This window comes from Balaenoptera musculus, chromosome 8 (assembly GCF_009873245.2).
Source record: "Balaenoptera musculus isolate JJ_BM4_2016_0621 chromosome 8, mBalMus1.pri.v3, whole genome shotgun sequence".
NCBI lineage: Eukaryota > Metazoa > Chordata > Mammalia > Artiodactyla > Balaenopteridae > Balaenoptera > Balaenoptera musculus.
The window spans coordinates 56,900,466-56,921,045 of record NC_045792.1 but is presented as its reverse complement, the minus strand read 5'-3'; the positions used below and the strand labels follow the sequence as shown (position 1 = coordinate 56,921,045).

Below are 20,580 nucleotides of genomic sequence, written 5' to 3'. Positions count from 1 at the left end.
AAATAAAAATTTTTAAAAAGTGCAAGTTGAATCAGTATTTCTGCCATTCTTCTGAAATAATACAAAGACTTTAGAAATCTGTGGCAGACAAAACAATGATATCCCAAAGATGCTCAAGTCCTATCACTGGAACCTGTGACTGGATTATTTTACATGGCAGAGGAGAATTAAGGTTGCAGATGGAATTAAGGTTGCTAATCAGCTGACATTAAAATAAAGAGATTATCCTGGATTATTTGAGTGGGTCCCATGTAATCACGAGTGTCCTTTAAAGAAGAGGGAGGCAGAAGAGTAGGCCAAAATCTGAGAGAAATTTGAAGATGCCACATTGCTTGCTGGCTTTGAAAATGGAGGAAGAACCTGTGAGCCAAGTAATACAGGCAGCTTCTAGAAGCTGGAAATGGTATTTAAATATCTCAGTTTAGGCACTAGAGGAACTCATTGCTACTAGGTTGATTATTGCTATAGGCCTTTACAATGGCAGAGGTAGCATATTTTTTTTAACACAAAAGGAATCATGAGTTCATGTTGATATTTCCGATTCAAAATTAAGATTACAGGGTTTTTGGGAATTTCCTGGTGGTCCAGTGGTTAGGACTCTGTGCTTTCACTGCTGAGGGTGCAGGTTCAGTCCCTGGTGAGGGAGCTAAGATCCTGCAAGGTGCACAGCATGGTCAAAAAAAAAAAAAAAAAAAAAAAAATTACGGGGTTTTTAAATTCTTTGACTTTATATCATCTCTTTTCTCTTACAGTGGGAATTTTGGTTCCTCATGATATTAACCTAACGACCTACTTGCTTTATATATGTATATAAATATGCACTTATGTGATGTTCAAAATAACCAATTATACCACCAATAAAAACTACTAACAGGGACTTCTCTGGTGGCTCAGTGGTTAAGACTCCTCGCTCCCAATTCAGGGGGCCCGGGTTCGGTCCCTGGTCAGGGAACTAGATCCCACATGCATGCCACAACCAAGGAGCCAGCGAGCTGCAACTAAGGAGCCTGCCGGCGGCAACTAAGACCTGGCACAACCAAATAAATTAATTAATTAATTTAATTAAATTTTTTTAAAAGCTAGTAACAATGTGATTACTGAATACTGTTTAAGACTTCTATTCAGTTGTTTTTTTTCCCTTAAGGTATATCCCACCAGAGATACATAGTCAAATAATTATTTTTTAAAGTCACTTGGAATAATTGTTAGTATACCATTAGGTTAATTTGTTCCCTTTTTTGTTGTTGGTGGTGATTGGTTTTTACAAACTTTTAAACATATTTGCAAAACAAAAGTAAAATTATTTACATGACTACAAAATTGGAACTATAATAGTGTATTCAGAAAAGTATAGCATCTGTCCTTTTTCCCTCCAGTACCCTACAGATAACTATTTTCATTATTTTTTATTTAATCCTTCCACTGAAAAAAAGTGTATATATTTATATCCCCTTCTTTCTTAGATAAAAGATAACATATATACCATCCTGCTTTACTTTTTTTTTTTTTTAATGAATTTATTTATTTATTTTTGGCTGCATTAGGTCTTTGTTGCTGTGTGCGGGCTTTCTCTAGTTGTGGCGAGTGGGGGCTACTCTTCATTGTGGTGCATGCGCTTCTCATTGCGGTGGCTTCTCTTGTTGCAGAGCATGGGCTCTAGGTACGCGGGCTTCAGTAGTTGTGGATTGTGGACTCTAGAGCGCAGGCTCAATAGTTGTGGCACACGGGCTTAGTTGCTCCACGGCATGTGGGATCTTCCTGGACCAGGGCCCGAACCCGTGTCCCCTGCATTGGCAAGTGGATTCTTAAGCACTGTGCCACCAGGGGAGCCCCGGCAGGCGGATTCTTAACCACTGCGCCACCAGGGAAGTCCCTGCATATTACTTTTTAAAATTTAATATATCCTGATCACTCCTTAACAGTTTATAAAGATTTCTTATTTTTTTTTTTTCCTGCAGCTGCATAGAACTCTATTGTGTGCATATAACACAGTTTATTCAACCAGTTTCCCTATTGATGGATGTTGGGTTCTTTTTATCGTTTTCTATTTCAAATAGTACTGAAATGAACAAATTAATGTATACGTCATTTTGCATTTCGGGGAGTAGGGACTGATTTTAACATAATTGTCTTTAATGTTGTGTACTTTTACCATAATATGGTAATTCTCTTAAAATCTTGTGTTTTGTTGACCTTCAGGAATCTGTGATTGGTAGTTTCAGTTATGAAAACTTCAACTACTACTCTTCAAGCCTTTATCCATTCTCTAATTTCCTGTTATAACTCTGATTTGACATATGTAAAACATATTTCTGTTTCCTGCATATCTCTTAACTTCTTCCATATTTTTCATCTTTTGTTTTTATGTTGCATTCTAGATGTATCCAGATATACCTGAACAAATGTATTAGTTTACCTTTCTCCTTAGCTGTTAAACTGATCATTTTCTTTTTAATTCTATTCTTTTCATTTTAGAAGTTGTATTTGTTTCAAGTTTCTATTATTTTTTAAACGTATGAAACAGTTATTTTATATTCTACCTTATAATTTCAATATATGAAGCCTTTATACATCTGTTTCCTCACATGTTTTATGGTTTTTGACTGTGAGATGGTCATGTCTTTGGAACTTTATCCATGGGAGTTCTTGGTCCTGGAATGAAGGTTGATTCCTTCAGAGAGGATTTGCCTTTGTTTCTGTTGGGCTCCTGAGGGCACTGCTGGTCTGGGTTTACTTTAAACTAAATTCTCAACTTGAAACTTATTCGAATATTTAAGTGTATGAATTTAGCTAAAATCAGTTTAAGAGTTGTCTGTGGCTACAGTTTCATCAGAGAAGGACTTTTTGTTTTTGTTTTTCTCTCTTCTCCCGTTCATTCAATGCCAAGTTTCAAGACATGTATTTTTTTTTTCTTTTAGTCCTGGGATCAGAGTAGGGAGGAGAGCATTACTATTTTACCCTTTCACTGACGATACGATCCTTTGACATCTCAGCTTTATGGGAAAAATAACTTCTACTGGCCTCTCCACCAAGGATTCCCACCTTGTGCTTTGTGTCTTGTTCTGTGTGCCCCAGGAAACCCCCAAAACCTCAGGTTCAGCTGGTTGGCAAATGCCATCAAGATAAAAGCCAGCTTTAATGGACTGAATGCCTCTCTGAGTTCCCACCTACACTTAACTTTTGGCCTCAGTGTTCCATATTCCTTACTTTCTTGCCAGCCTCATCTATGCATTTAAAAAGAAGGAATGAATATAAGACCATTTATTTATTTATTTTCTTTTGGCTGCACAGCTTGTGGGATCTTAGTTCCCTGACCAGGGATTGAACCTGGGCCACGACAGTGAAACTGCCAAGTCCTAACCACTGGACTGCCAGGAAATTCCCTATGTATATTTTAAAAATATAATTAGTATAATTATATAAACATCTTATATATAATTATTTTTCTATATTCATATATTTTTATACACACATACATATAATTTTAGCCAACATTTCCCAAGTTGGATCTACCAAGGCACCTAGTTATCGTTGATGGAAACAGTCCCTGACAAAATTTCTATACCAGAGAAAGCTGTCAGTCAAGTGTAAAGATGGGTAACAGCATTTCCTGACATGCAGAGTTTCAAAATTAATCCGTCTTTCTCAGAAAGCTAATGGAGGATGTGTTCCATCAAATAAGAGAGTGCATCAGGCTTCCCTCGTGGCGCAGTGGTTAAGAATCCGCCTGCCAATGCAGGGGACACGGGTTTGAGCCCTGGTCTAGGAATATCCCACATGCCGCAGAGCAACTAAGCCTGTGCGCCACAACTACTGAGCCTGCGCACCACAACTACTGAGGCTGCGTACCACAACTACTGAAGCTTGCACGCCTAGAGCCCGTGCTCCGCAACAAGAGAAGCCACTGCAGTGAGAAGCCCACGCACCACAACAAAGAGTAGCCCCTACTCGCCGCAACTAGAGAAAGCCTGCACGCAGCAACGAAGACCCAACGCAGCCGAAAATAGAATTAAAAAAAAAAAAAATGCATCAAGAAAAATGTGGGATATGGGAATCAGGGATTCAACACAGAAGAAAGGCAAGGGAAATTCCCAGGATGATGATGAAATGACAGGAATTCATTCTTTCCAGGGAGCAAGCAGTCCCATTTGGAGCAGATAAATAAAAGGTGCCAGAAAAGGGAGTTTCCAAAGAAAAAAATGAACCTGATCATTTAATGTGGTTGACCATATTAAGAGAAGTTTTATAGATTTCTCAAATTATAAATTTATATAAATTTTATAGATTTATAAATTTCTCTTAAGTTAAATGTTTAATTATGAAATATAAGTTTAAAAAATATGTACAGTTTAAAAAATATAAGTTTAATAAATATAAGTTTAAAAAATATGTAAAGTTTAAAAAATATGTACAGTTTAAAGAAGAATAAAATAAATTCCCATGTATTCACCACCTAGCTTATGACATAGACCCTTTTTTTAATTTAAAAAAATTTTTTTAACATGTTTATTGGAGCATAATTGCTTTACAATGTTGTGTTAGTTTCTTTGTCAGCACTTTAGAAGCTCATTGCCTCTCCGCAAGAGCATTTCCACCTCCACAGCCTTGAATTGCATGTTTATCATTCCCTTGCTTTTCTTTATATTTTTACCACCTATTCATATATTCATAAAAATGTATTATTTCGTTTTGCCTGTTTTTGAACTTTATTACTAATGGAATCATACTGCATTTACTCTTCTGTGCTTATATCTTTTCCCAAATATACTTCTGCGATTCATCCATGTTATTGCATATAATTCTAACACATCCATTTTCACATCAGTGCCATATTCAACTGTCTGAATATATTACAATTTGTATATTCCACTGATAGTGAACATTTAGCTTGCTTGTTATTCTTTGCTTTTATGGAAATGCTTCTGTGAACATCCTTTTATGTGTATGTTAGTACTTAAGTACAGGCGTTTCTCTGTAAACTGAAACTACTAGATTGAATGACACCTGTTCAGTTTTACCAGGTGATGCCTCACTGTTTTCCAAACAGTTTTCCCCATTTACACTCCCACCAGCAGTGGATGACAGTTCCATCTGATCCGTATCCTCCCCAGGATGTGGTAATGTTTGGCTTCTTATATTTTGTCAACATGCTGGGTGTGAAATTATACCTTACTGTGATTTAAAATTTTATGTCTTTTGGAGTGAGTCAGTTTTCCTGGTCTCTCCTCTATATACATGTTGTTAAAGTTTGATTTTCTCCTGTTTTAAAAAAAATTATGTCTCTTGACTATGAATGAAATTGGGAACCTTTTAATGTGTCTATAGGCTATTTGTGTTTCCTCTTTTGTGAAATGCCTATTAATGTCTTTTGTCTATTAAAAGGTTTTGGGAAGCAATTAGTGATAGTTTAATAGAAACCTCAGTGAACAAAATAAAAGACAGTTATTAATTCTGGACAAAAGTTTTACAAGAAAAGAAAATATCAGTATACTATGTGGCTTAGCTATGAACAGTATTTCTATAATAACTAACATTTATGAAGTACTTATATGCCTGCTTGTAATCACATTTCAGAGCTTACAGTTGAGGAAATTAAGGCAGAAATAACTTGTTAATAATGGTCACAAAGCTTATAATTATTGGAAATAAAATTTAACCTGAGGTAATCTGTACATAGCCATACTGTAAAAATATATATAGTGTTTTTTTAATTAATTAAATTTATTTATTTATTTTTGGCTGCGTTGGGTCTTTGTTGCTGCATGTGGGCTTTCTCTAGTTGTGGCGAGCGGGGGCTACTCTTCATTGCGGTGCACGGGCTTCTCCTTGCAGTGGCTTCTCTTGTTGCAGAGCACTGGCTCTAGGTGCGCGGGCTTCAGTAGTTGTGGCATGTGGGCTTAGTAGTTGTGGTTTGTGGGCTCTGGAGCGCAGGCTCAGTAGTTGTGGCGCACGGGCTTAGTTGCTCCGCGGTATGTGGGATCTTCCCGGATCAGGGCTCGAATCCGTGTCCCCTGCATTGGCAGGCAGACTCTTAACCCCTGCACCACCAGGAAAGTCTCTATAGTTTGTTTGTTTGTTTGTTTGTTTTTGGCTGCATTGGGTCTTTGTTGCTGCGTGGGCTTTGTTTAGTTGCGGCGAGTGGGGGCTACTCTTCGTTGTGGTGCGCGGGCTTCTCATTGCAGTGGCTTTTCTTGTTGCAGAGCATGGGCTCTAGGCGTGCGGGCTTCAGTAGTTGTGGCATGAGGGCTCAATAGCTGTGGCTCGTGGGTCTAGAGTGCAGGCTCAGTAGTTGTGGCATACGGGCTTAGTAGCTCCGTGGCATGTGGGATCTTCCCGGACCAGGGCTCAAACCTGCGTCCCCTGCTTTGGCAGGCGGATTCTTAACCACTGCGCCACGAGTGGAGCCCAGTCCTTATAGTTTTAATAAATAGTTTTAATTTTGGTGAAATCCAACTCTTTAATTTTGGTGAAATCCAAATCTTCTCTTTTATCATTTCTGCTTTTGGTGTTGTATCTAAGAAATTGTTGCTTAACCCAAGATCACAATATTTACTCCTATGTTTTCTTCTTGGAGTTTTATAGTTTTAGCTCTTACATTTAGGTTTGTGATCCACTTTGATTTAATTATGTATATAGTAAGAGGAAAAGGGTCTAGATTCTCATACTTCTGCATGAATACTTTTGCAGTTGTCCTAACTTCATTTGTTGGAAAGACTATTCTTTCCCCAGTGAATTGTCTTGGCCCCTTTGTTGAACCACTATTGATGTAAAGGTTAGAGTTTATTTCTGGACTTTGAATTCTGTTCAGTTAATCTGTATGTCTACTCTCATGCTTGTACTACAGTCTTGATTAGTGTAGCTTTGTAGTGTCCTATTTCCTTTCATTGGAAGCCTTATCAGGATTCAGTAAGGAGGATTCTGTTTATTAGCCTCAAAGCATAATAATAATAGTAATAATAATAATAATACACCAAGCTAAGTACTTTATGCACATTAGCTTATTTCGTACTGTCAACAGATAATCATCAATGTGTCAGGCTTTGAGAGTACACTGGTGAACAAATGGAGAACATTCTTGCTCTCATGGATCTCAAACAGTAGCAAATTAGGTGGAGTGACTGAAAGATAATAACAAATACAGGAACAAACTAATTTTAGACAATGACTAGTTCTGTGACAAAAATAGAACAGGCTAATTTGAGGGTAACCAAGGGATAAGAAGACTACTTTAATCCTCATAACAAAGCGTGTAAAACTGATGATATAACTCTATCTGACGTGAAGAAACTCAGGCCTGGAGAAGTTAAGTGACTTGCCCAAGGTCACACAATTAATAAAGGCAGAAATGGGTTATGAAAACAAATCTTTAGTCTCTAGCAAATGGAAAATTAATTTAGATTTAGAAAGTTTTAAGGGTGGAGTAGCCCCTCATTCTTTTCTTCCTCTTTAAAAATTTTCCTCTTTCTGCTGGAAATAGATTGTTAAGGTCAACATATAGGCCAAGCGTTCTTTTTTTAAAAACTTTCTTGAAGTATAGTTGATTTATAGTGTTGTGTTAATTTCTGCTGTACAGCAGTCACTCAATTATAAATATATATATTTTTTCATATTCTTTTCCATTATGGTTTATCATGAGATATTGAATATAGTTCCCTCTGCTATACAGTAGGACCTTGTTGTTTATCCGTCCTATATATACTAGTTTGCATCTGCTAATCCCAAACTGAAAATCCTTTTCTCCCCCAGGCCCGCACCCTTGACAACCACAAGTCTGTTCTCTATGTTTGTGAGTCTGTTTCTGTTTCATAGATATTTTCATTTGTGTTGTATTTTAGATTCCACATATAAGTGATATCATATGGTATTTGTCTTTCTCTTTCTGACTTACTTTGCTTAGTATGATAATCTCTAGGTCCATCCATGTTGCTGCAAATGACATTATTTCATTCCTTTTTATGGCTGAGTAATATTCCATTGTATATATGTACCACATCTTCTTTTTTTTTTTTTTTTTTTTTTTTTTTTCATTGTTGTAAATAAAGCCTTTTAATTCTTTGTGTCCATGATGTGTACCACATCTTCTTTATCCATTTATCTGTCAAGGGACATTTAAGTTGTCTCCATGTCTTGACTATTGTAAATAGTGCTGCTGTGAGCATAGGGGTGCTTGTATCTTTTCATATTATAGTTTTGTCCGGGTATATGCCCAGGAGTGGGATTGCTGGATCATATGGCACCTCTATTTTTACTTTTTTGAGTAATTTCCATACTGTTTTACATAATGACTGTCCCAGTTTACATTCCCAGCAACAGTGTAAGAGGGTTCCCTTTCTCCACACCCTCTCCAACATTTATTATTTGTAGACTTTTTAATGATGGCTATTCTCACTGGTGTGAGGTGGTACCTCATTGTAGTTTTAATTTGCTTTTCTCTAATATTAGCGATGATGAGCATCTTTTCATGTTAGGCCAAGGGTTCTTAATTTGAGATTCATAGATGGGTTTCTTGAAGCTAGGGAATTGTATACGAAATATATGTGTATGCATTTTTTTCTAGAGTGAGGGCTCATTGGTCATCAGATTCCGAACAGGGTCTATGAGAATAGCAAAGGGTCCATAAACACACTTGATTCATGTGGTTTAGGTAGAAGCCATATTTCCTGTGTGTCTCTTATAGTACTGTTTTGTTCCTTGGCTGCCGAACTCCTTCCTCTGGTAGCAGGAGATGGGAGGAAATGATACATTTATTTTGTTAGGTTTGAAATAAACTTTTTTCTGACATCAAAAATTTTGTATACATTTACCTCCCAAAGTAGATTTTTTTTTAAATTTTTTTTCTTATTTTTATTTATTTATTTGGTTGTGCTGTGTCTTAGTTGCGGCCAGCAGGCTCGTTAGTTGCGGCATGCGGGCTCCTTAGTTGTGGCATGTGAACTCTCACTTGCAGCATGCATGTGGGGTCTAGTTCCCTGACCAGGGATCGAACCTGGGCCCCCTGCATTGGGAGCACTGAGTCTTAACCACTGTGTCACCACAAAGTCCCCCAAAGTAGATTTTTATTTATAAATTGTTGGACTTAATAATTCATCTGTTAGTTCAGAACTTTAGAACTGACTTTGATTCTACTGTCAGTCATCTTCCAGATCTTGAACATTCCTGAGATTTGTTGATTGTCTTTTTGAAAGTTCTTTCTGTGTTTTCCTCCTTTTAAATTCCATTGTCAGTCTATACTCCCATCTTTTCCTACCCAGGTTATTGCAACATATTTTTTTCCAGAATCAAGTCCATCTTGTACCTCTCACCACATTGATCTTTCTGAAATACTTTAATCTGTGCATTTTATTGGCTCCTCATTTTCTACAATACCATTCAAACCCTATCCGGCCTTTGGGACCCTAACACACAAATAACAGAAAAAGAGCGTATATTTTGTACTTTATTATTCTTTCTCCACTATCTGCTTTTACTTGTATCAGCTCTTAGTTTTCAAAACTGCTATACTTATTCCCACCTTATTGCATTTATTTTTTTACTTTGTTTTTTAATAGTATCCCCATGACAGGCATCATACCGGCTCCTTATTTGTGCCCTTCTCTCTCCCTGAAATGTCTGCCTTACCCCTCCCTATTTCCCTGCTTCCATCATCAGTCCAAATTCTATTTGTCCTTTAATGCATAGCTTAAATATTATTTTTTCTTTGAGGTCTCTATTTCCCAAGCTGAAAGTAATCTTTATTCCCTCTGAACATTCACAGCACTGTAGCTGTACCTCTTAGGCTATTTAAAGTATTTATCTGTACATTATGTTAGATATTTAGGTATTTGATATTAGCTTCTTGAGAGCAGAGGCATTGTCTCACTAGTTTTATGGTAATCCCAGCATCTCCTACCACCCCACCTCAGTCACAAGCCTGATACATATAATAGGTTCTTGGTGAATAAATCCTTATTTTTAAAGTATAACTTAATCTTGTTATGCTTTTGAAAGTTCTTTTCTTATTTCAGAATTCTTTCATTATGACTCCATGGAGAAAAAAGTCAGTAATTAATTCATTTAAAACAATTATAAGTAGGGAATTCCCTGGTGGTCCAGTGGTTAGGACTTAACGCTTTCACTGCCGTGGCCTGGGTTCAACCCTTTGTTGGGAACTAAGATCCTGCAAGCCACGTGGTGCGGCTAAATAAATAAGTAAATAATAAAATAAAAAATTATAACTAAAAAGAGCCTACACAGGCTGTAATGACCATAAAGTAGCTAGGCATAAAAGAATAAGAAACTATTTTTTAAAAGAACCAAAACTTCATCTCTAAAATACAGAGTATTCTTTCTGACTAGAATATAAAGATATTCTACTTCTTATCTAACCTTGTGCAAAATTTCCTGAAGTCATGGAGTGTATAAACAATTATGTGTTCAAATGCAGATGCTAAGAGTATGCCAGAAAAATCTCCGTGGGAGTAGGAGCAACATTTTGAGGTACAGATTATTGGCTTTGTAACTAAATGGGAATTACTCATATGTTGTATAAGTTGGGTAGTCCCTGAAAATTTTTTTTTTAAATGAAGATTGGAAGTGGAGGCTGTTTTCCTAGGAATGATTGCTGATGGTAGGAAGTAATTTTTCTTTAACTAGTGCCTGGCCAACTTGGAAAGTTTCTGTGGCCTTGGCAAAGTCAGTCATATTTAGACTCTGAAAAGGAGACCTCTGATAATATGCCCTACATAAAGCCTTATTACTTTTCAGAAGTATAAATGAGAGAGGGAGAGACAAAAAAAATCTGAGAATTAATGTAGCATTGGAGTAAAGAACAGAGACTTTGAAGAGTGATGGAACTGGATTTGAGTCCTGTCACTGCCACTTAGTAGTTGTAGAACCTTTGGCAAGTTGCTTTGTATCTCTAAATCTGTTTTTTAATCTGAGAAATGGGGATAAAAACAACTCAAAGTTTTGTCAGAATTAAATAGAATCATGCCTGTAAATTGGCACAGTGACTCACTGTTGCGTACAGTAAATGTTAGGTACTATTACGACGATATCCTAGCTCTAAACATCAAAATTTCATGCATGGATTCTTAGAATCTATTATAATAGGTTTGGCATGCTATGTTATGATTGTTATATGTACTCAGATTTTAGTATATGCATAGATGAGTTTGTGAGTGACATAAGTAGAATTAAGAGTTCTGCTTTTAGAATGAAATTCTGCCATTTGTAGCAATGTGGATGAACCTAGAGAATATTATGCTTAGTGAAATGTCAGACAAAGACAAATACTGTATGGTATCACTTATATATGGAATCTAAAAAATAATACAGACGAATGTATATGCAAAATAGAAACAGACTCACAGATATAGAAAACAAACTAGTGGTTACCAAAGGGGAGCAGGAAGGGGGAGGGACAAATTAGGGGTATGGGATTAACAGATACAAACTACTGTGTATAAAATAAATAAGCAACAAGGATATATTGTATAGCACAGGAAATTATGGCCATTATTTTGTAATAACTTATAATGAAGTATAATCTGCAAAAATGCTGAATCATTATGCTGTACACCTGAAACTAATATTGTAAATCAACTATACTTCAATAAAAATAAATAAATAACTGACTGAAAAAAAAAAAATAGGTCTGCTTTTAGTTTTGCAGTAGGAATTCAAGTACAACCAGCAAACCAAAAAATAGGTCTAGGCTAAAGTAGTTTACTTCCACAGAGGGAGTTTTTCTATCAGAAGATAGGTTTACCCATTTACTGAGCAACTACCAAATGCCAGATGTATTAGATTATTTTAAAGGATATCTTATTTTACTTAGTCATTATAATCCAAGGCAGAAAGAATTTAGATAATTTGAATTTGCCCAAGTCCATACCGCAAGTGTTAGGAATTATAGGGAAATGGTATGAACTGTGAGGAATTTGAACTCCTCTCTCATTCCAAATCATATACTCTACCTTTGTATTTCTAGCACCTCTCTCTCAACTTGGGGAGCTTTGAAAATTATCAGTACCTAGGCCACATCCCAGACCATTTAAATCAATTTCTAGAGGTGAGATCCAAACATCAGTATTTTTAAAAGCTCCCCAGGTGATTTTATTGTTACATGGATTGAGACCTACTGACCTGTTTCAATGCCTAGTAGAAGGTAGATATTCAATAAATACTTGACTGTTGAGAGAATACATTCCTTACTGCCCAGCTGCCCCACTGTAATTCTTTCCAGTATTATAGTCAACCTAGAGTGCTTTTGTATTAACTTAAGTTGTTTTTTTTTTTAAATTAATTTATTTTATTTATTTATTTTGTCTGTGTTGGGTCTGTGTTGCTGCACGCGGGCTTTCTCTAATTGTGGCAAGCGGGGGCTACTCTTCATTGCAGTGCACGGGCTTCTCATTGCAGTGGCTTCTCTTGCTGCAGAGCACGGGCTCTAGGCGCGTGGGCTTCAGTAGTTGCAGCATGTGGGCTCAGTAGTTGTAGCTCACGGGCTCTAGAGCACAGGCTCAGTAGTTGTGGCGCACGAGCTTAGTTGCTCCGCGGCATGTGGGATCTTCCCAGACCAGGGATCGAACCCGTGTTCCCTGCACTGGCAGGCGGATTCTCAACCATTGCGCCACCAGGGAAGCCCCTTAACTTAAGTTTTTAAAAGTAGCTTTGTATTATGCTTTGTACATAGTCTCAATTCGGTCCCATAGCATATACAAGAAGTTGTCAGGCAGGAGTTAATGTTTTGCTGCTGATGGAATTCTAAATTTCCTACATTACTGGAAAGAATCTGTGTGGAAATAGAGGAAGACTCAGGGTTTCTTTTTTGTGTTCCATCCAAGGTTGAAGACATAGGTTGTAAACAGATATTTATCGATTATTTTTGTTTTGTTTCAAAATAATTTAATGTAATAATTTAAAATAACAATAATTTAAATAATAATTTAAAATAATACATGGTTCAAAGATCAAAAGATAGAAAGGGATGTACAATGAAAATTGTCCCTCTCACCTCCCAGTCACAGTTCCCCTCCCAGGTTACCATCAGTGTTATATCAGTATTCGTCCAGAGATATTCTAAATATATATAAGCAATTACATTTATGCATATTTCTCGTTTTTACTCAAATGGTAGTATGTGCATCATGTTTGTTCCTTTGTTTACTTAACAGTGTATCTTATCCATAAATAAGGAATTTTATCAATATATAATCGCTTCCTTCTTTTTACAACGAAATATTATTTCTCTGTGTACCAAAATTTATTTTAATTAGTCACCTGTTGATATTTAGGTTATTTCCAATTTTTCTCTATTACAAGCATTGAGAAATTACATGCTATTACATGTATTACATGCTACATTGAATAGATAAGTCATTTCACTTCTGTGTGAGCTTCTCTTCAGATAAATGCCCAGAAATTCAAGGTATTGATATGGACAGTTTGCCTTCTATGAAGCTTGTATATTGATTGGTTGGGAAATGACAAAGAAGCATGAAAAAATGTGAAGGATTAACGGTATGAAGAAGCAATAGTGACCAGAAATTATTGTAGCAGGAACAATATTAAAGTGGATTGAGAGGATAGGAATGAGCCTATAGCCAACAACAAGGTGAGAGAACTAGCAGGTTTTGTTGTGTGTATATACACACAATATATTTGTGACTAAAACATACTAATGAATTTCCTAAAATCCTAAAATTTTATACATATTTGAGCTTTTTAAAACAGTTTAATGTAATACTTTGTGTATGAAAACTCTTCATATATTTACGAGAAAATATCTTGCTATTTTCATTTCAGATTTACATTTAATATTTGTTGATGAAGATTTTACCTTTTCATGCATAACTATTTTTTACTTGAAATCTCTCTCTTTTTTTTCCCTCAGCCCTGGAAGAAAGCGGGACTTTTCTCCTGTTCCGTGGAGTCAGTACTTTGAGTCCATGGAAGATGTAGAAGTAGAGAATGAAACTGGCAAGGATATATCCTTTGTAAAATGGCTTATTCTTTAGTAGGCTTATAATGTTGTCTAAGAAGATTTGTGTAGTTTCTAAAATGTTCTTTATTCCTGCTATTTATTTCATTTTCGTTCTCTACCTGTTCCTTGTACAACATGGAATATTTCTTGTAAGACTGTGCCAATATCTTATTTGGCTATAATTGTCTCATGCATGGGGAAGGGATTAAGAATTAAATTCTTAAAACTGATATATCTTTTGAGGGCCCAGGTTTTGAGGGGAAGGTTTCATGAGTCAAGTGAGTTGAACCGGTTTAGCGTCTAGAAACCAGGGACTGTGTCCTCATTAGGGCAAAGGGAATAGTTTTTTTTTCCCATTGAAAAAGTGGTCATGGGCATTCCCTGGTGGTCCAGTGGTTAGGACTCAGCACTTTCACTGCAGAGGGCCTGGGTTCAGTCCCTGGTCAGGGAACTAAGATCCCACAAGCCGTGTGGTACGGTCAAAATAAAAAAAAAAAAAATTAAAAAAAAAAGTGGGAAAAAAAACGTGGTCATATTGGCTCCATGCCTCAAAAACAGGTTTGGTGTCTCAGAAACTTCTGCTTGAGTGCCTCTTAGATTTGGAAGTCTGCAGCTTTGCTTATAGCTTGGTGCTGACTGAGTTTTCTGATCCAGTCATTATGACTAAGTAATCAAAAACTTCAATGAGCAAAAGCTTAGATATGTTATCTTTAACTATTCATACACTTTTCGAGTTTACAAGAGTGGCTCAGAGGGTCCAGTCCTACTTCTTCTGCATGGAGGAGGCCATTCTGCCCTTTCTTGGGCTGTGTTCACGGTAAGTAAGCAGTTGATAGTGGAAGTTAATGTTAGTTAGCACAATCATCATTTACTTGGGGATGTATTTGACTAGCCTAACTTTCTTCTGTGCTCACTCACTTAGCTTCATATAAGATGGTTAGGGATGTAAGTCCATTTCAAACATTTATCATCGTAGGCCAAAATCATGTGTTCTTTAAACTAGAAGATTTTAACTGGAGTGAGCTTTAGCACAAGAATTCTTCAGTTTATAAAATGTTCTATATATATTGCACTGGGATGAAGGGGATGGAATTCTCCAAAGTGGGGGACTGTGTCTCAGTGATTTAAGTAATGGATAAGCAGACAGTCTATTTGGGTGCTTTCGATAATGTCTGTCCTTTGTCTCCCTAATAGAGCCTGCTGTAGTACTTAACACATCGAAATGTCCCATATATATTTGGAAAGTGTTCCTTCTTTTTTAAAAAATGTTTATATTTTAATGGTACTAGTGAGCTACTAGGAAGTAATATTTGGTTGATGATACCCTGGTCTAGAGTACAGAATATGTGTCTATGTGAATACTGCCAGTTGTAGATCTTCCCAATATTCTTGACTCTGGGGTAAGGTAGCCCATATATAAGGGGAGATACTGTTGAGGAAGATACTGGCAACATTCCTATCTAAAATGAAATTGTCATCTCTTCTTGTATGTATCAAGCAGATATACATATGTCTTCTACTTACCACTAGTGAGTCTGAAGGACAGAAAGTGGGAGCAAGTGGGAATGCAGCACTATATACCTGGAGCCAGATAGCTGTGGAGTTGAGGAGGGCCCTGAATATATCATTTCGTTCTTGGAAGCAGGATTATTGGAATTAAGTAGAAAGGTGCCTTCTCGTGTCTTCTATTAGACCATGAATTCCTTGAGAACAGGGATAATGTCTTACTTCTTTTGTTTCCCAAATTCCTGAAACAGTTCTTGACACATAGGCACTTACTTAACCATTATTAAATTATTGAATGATTTGGCCCTTGTCTTGTTTGCTACTTCCTTTCTCTTACTGTGGAATGTAGCTGTATGATTTGCCCGTAAGTGCTAGACTCTTTCATGTCTGTAGACCTGTGTTATCCGGTAGAAATATAATGTGAGCCACACATGTAATTTTAAATTTCCTAGTAGGGACATTAAATAGGTAAAAAGAAACATGTGAAATAATTTTTAATATATATTTTATTTTACTCATTGTACCCCAAATATTATAATTTCAACAGATAATCAATATAAAAATTACTGTTGAGATATTTCACATTATTTTTTATACTGTCTTTGAAATCCAGTGTGTATTTTATACTTATAACACATATCAGTTTGGACTAGCCACATTTCAAGTCCTTAGTAGCATGGCTTTAGTCATTTACATCCCTCAACTAGATTGTGGGTTTTTTTGGAGGCAAAGACCAGGGTTTATTTATTCTGGGAACATATTGTATACTCAAGGAATGTTTTTTGAGTGAACAAGTAACAGCAACATGTGCCTGTTCCTAATGTAGCAACTATAGTATCAATAGTAAACATTTAAAAAGTAGTGAAAGGGCTTCCCTGGTGGCGCAGTGGTTGAGAATCTGCCTGCCAATGCAGGGGACGCGGGTTCGAGCCCTGGTCTGGGAAGATCCCACATGCCGCGGAGCAACTCGGCCCGTGAGCCACAATTACTGAGCCTGTGCGTCTGGAGCCTGTGCTCGGCAACGAGAGGCCACGATAGTGAGAGGCCCGCGCACCGCGATGAAGAGTGGCCCCCGCACCGCTATGAAGAGTGGCCCCCGCTTGCCACAACTAGAGAAAGCCCTCGCACAGAAACGAAGACCCAACACAGCCATACATACATACATACATACATACATACATAAAAAGAATGTAAGCAGACAAGAATAGCATTAAAAAAATAAAAAAAATAAAAATAAAAAAAGTAGTGAAAATCAGCCTTCAGTCCTTTTCAGTTTTGGTACCTCTGAAGGACCTGGGACCAACCAAGTATGAACTGATTGAAGCCAAGAATTGAATCTGTAGTATCTGCTGATTTCTGTTTCTTTTCCCAGTTAATTCAATTCATGTTAGCAAATATTTATGAATGTATTCTGTATTTCAGGTTTTGTGCTGGGTTACTAAGGACAGAGAAATGAGAGTTCACTCTTTAATAAGATCAGCCAATCAGCAAATACTTAAACCGCTACTTTGTGCCAGGCATTATGCTAGGTGCTATAGATACATTGGAGAATTAAATGTATCCTCTTGTTTTTATATGATGTTTTAAGTCTAATGGGGAAAATAGGAAAAATGGAGATAACACATATATATAGATAATACAGCAAAAATTTTAAGAAGCTTTTATCTCAGACAGACTGGGATTTGAATCTCAACACAACTTAATCTATCATGCTTTAGTTTCTTAATTTGTAAAATGGATATAATACTACCTAGTTAATAGAGTGGTTATGAGAATGAACAAAAGATATGAGGTTCTTGATAAAGTGCTTGACTCAAGCACTCAGTTGTCAGGACTGCCCTGGTGGTCCAGTGGTTAAGAATCCGCCTTCCAATGCAGGGGATGCAGGTTAGATCCCTGGTCAGGGAACTAACATCCCACATGCCACAGGGCAACTAAGCCCACACACTCTGGAGCCAGCGCGCCACAACTAAGACCCGACGCAGCCAAATAAATAAATATTTTTTTAAAAAAGCACTCAGTTGTTAGATGAGTTTATAGCATCTGTACAAGATACAAAAGTAACAGAGGAGGGAATTATTAACTCTGATGATGGTTGAGAGGGGAGATTAAAGAAAGTTTCATAAGAGAAGGGACATCTGGGCTTTAAAGACTGAATAGAAGTTAGATTAGTAGAGAGGCATTTCCAGGAGAGATGAGTACAAAGGCAGTGAAGAGTGTAACAGTGAAGTATGTTTTGGAAGTTATAAGTAGCTCGAGTATAAAGTATAAGGGTAGGGAGCAGGGAAAGATGTGACTAGAGAGATCACAGGAACAAAATTATGGGAGGGCCTTGTATGCCTGGCTAGGGAATTGCACCCCTATCCTTTAGTTCAGGGTAATAGTAGAGGGAGCTATTTTTTAACACAAAACTTCTCCTGTCCATAAACGTATTTTAGGCATGTCAGAATTAGAGAAGGGGTATGGAAAGTCTGATTTGCTTGAAACAATTGCAGACACACCCAGATTGTAAAGTTCTGGGAAACTGAGCATTATGATACACATCTACCTACTTGTGTAATTGAGTGTCACTGTTTTAGGCAATGGGAAGTCATTGAAGAGCTTTAGAATAATCAGGATGCTAGTATAGATGATGGGTTGGGCAGGAGACACAAATGGAGACAGCGAGACTAGTTAAAAGGCTGTCTCTTTTATTACTTAATTCTAAATATTTGATATCTTATGGAATGTTAGTTTCTTCTCCAAAGGAGAAAGTTTAATTAAAATTTTTCACCACGTAAAAATACTACTTAGAGTAGTACTGTTTTAAGTTACCCAATTCATTTGTGAAGGTAGCATCAGTCTAATACCAAAACCAGGCAATGACTGCAAGAAAACTGTGAGCCAATTTCGGTTATAAAATAGATGCAAAATCCTAAATAAAATAACAGCAGATCGACTCCAGTAGTGTAGTAAAATAGTAATACATTGACCAACTACGTTTTATCCCAGGAATGTGAGAATGGTCCAGCATTAGAAAATCTGTCAGTGTAATTAATCTTTCGCCTCATTTGATACGAAAAAAGGACTTGATCAAGTACAACACCCAGTATGTTGAAAACTCTTGGCAATTAGGAATAGATGAAAAACTTTCTTAACTTTATTAAGTTTATATACCAGAAAATTACATAACTATACCTAGTGGTAAAACAGACACTTTTAAAGTCAGAGACAAGATAGGGGTGCTATTTTCAACAGTATACTGCAGCTTCTAGCCAAACAATAAAACAAGAAGGAAAAATGAGTTTTAAAGTTTTGAAAAGAGTGAGGACTGTCATTACTTGTAAATACTGTCTCTCTAGAAAACCAAAGAAAATCAACTGGCAAACTACTAGCGAAGCCATAGTTTACAAAGTAAATATAAAAAAATCTACTTCTCCTAAATATTAGCACTTACTAGATTTGGAAATATAAGAGGAATTCTATCCATAAAAGTGACAAAACTTAAAATAACTGGGAATAAGTCTTTTTTTAAACTTATAAGACATTTATGGAGGAAATAATACAGAAGAATATAAAGGAAAACCTGAATAGAGAAATAAATCATGTTCCTCTATGAATCTGACTAACTCCCCTAAATCTCAATGGGATTTTTCATGAGACTCTAAAATTCACACAGAATAAATGCCCAGTGATTGCTGAGATAATTTTGAAAAAGAGCAAGAGGGAAGGGACTTGCCCTCTCATATATCAGAACATATTCTAAAACTCTATCAATAGTATGGTTATTGGCAGAAAGAATCAAGAAATAGGCCCATGTTAAAAAAATAAGTTAATATAAAAAAACCCAAATGGATTAAACTACTGAATTTAAAAAACAAACTGTAAGAACATTCATATATGACCTTGGAGCATCCAGAAGAAGAAAAAGCCATAAAAGAAAGGCTGATAAATTCAACTTTACCAAAATGAAAAACTCCTAGACAAGATATCTTAAAATTAAAACACAAGCTATGTGCTAGGTAAAAAGTATTTGAAATATGTGCAATATGAATAACAGACAAAGGGTTAACAGTTTCATTATATTAAAAAAAACTCCCGGGACTTCCCTGGTGGTCCAGTGGTTAAGAATCCGCCTTCCAATGCAGGGGACATGGGTTTGATCCCTGGTCGGGGAACTAAGATCCCACATGCTGTGGGGCAACTAAGCCTGTGCGCTCTAGAGCTCCCATGCCACAACTAGAGAGCCCGCGAGCCCACGTGCTCTGGAGCCCACACGCTGCAACTACTGTGCCCACATGCTCTGGAGCCCGTGTGCCACAACTAGAGAGCCCGCACGCTGCAACTCCTGAGCCCGCGCTCTCTAGAGCCTGCGCGCCACAACTAGAGAGAAGCCCGTGCGTCGCAATGAAGAGCCTGCGCGCCACAACGAAGACCCCACACAGCCAAATAAATAAACATTAAAAAAAAAAAAACCCTCCCAAAAAGCAGTAAGAAAAAGATAATCCAGTAGAAAAATGAGCAAGAGATATGAAGTGGCAGTTCACAGAAGAGGAAATATAAATAACTGATAAACTTATAAAAATGGGTCTACCTTACTATTTTTTTTAACGTTTTTATTGGAGTATAATTGCTTTACTATGGTGTGTTAGTTTCTGCTGTATAACAAAGTGAATCAGTTATACATATACATATATCCCCATATCTCTACCTTACTATTAATGAGTAAAATATAAACTAAAATAAAAGAATACCACTTTTCACTTATCAGATTAGCCAACATTATAAAGTTTGAGGATTTTATGTGTTTGTAAGGCTACCTATTTCTCCACACCTTCACCAGTACCTCTCAGAACCTGTTTTGTCAGCAACAAAATTTGGGCTAATATTTTCCCAGCCTACTTCTCAGGGAGATAATTTAGTGAGATAATAAAGTGATACAGAATACCCAGATCTAACTTCCAGTCTTGACTCTTGTTCTCTAGTCTAGAGCTAGGCTAAACTTTGTAAATTAGAATCACTTGGGGAACTCTAAAATGCGTTGATATCCTGGACCCCTACCCAGATCACTTAAATCAGAATTTCTGGTGGGTTAGTACCTGGGGAGCAGTATTTCCTGAAGCTCCTTA

General features: G+C 36.8%; 1 protein-coding gene across 2 annotated transcripts in view; it reads left to right on the top strand.

The window, feature by feature from the left end:
* The window catches only part of PPME1 (protein phosphatase methylesterase 1), a 77,717-nt gene that overhangs the window by 20,921 nt on the left and 36,216 nt on the right, over window positions 1-20,580 (top strand). The window contains exons 2-4 of one of the 2 annotated variants that reach the window (XM_036861447.1): window positions 10,424-10,476; window positions 13,877-13,970; window positions 14,691-14,783. In XM_036861447.1, coding sequence (XP_036717342.1) covers window positions 10,424-10,476; window positions 13,877-13,970; window positions 14,691-14,783 — 240 coding nt within the window. The remainder of the gene's footprint in view (window positions 1-10,423; window positions 10,477-13,876; window positions 13,971-14,690; window positions 14,784-20,580) is intronic. The other variant, XM_036861446.1, reaches the window with a different exon arrangement.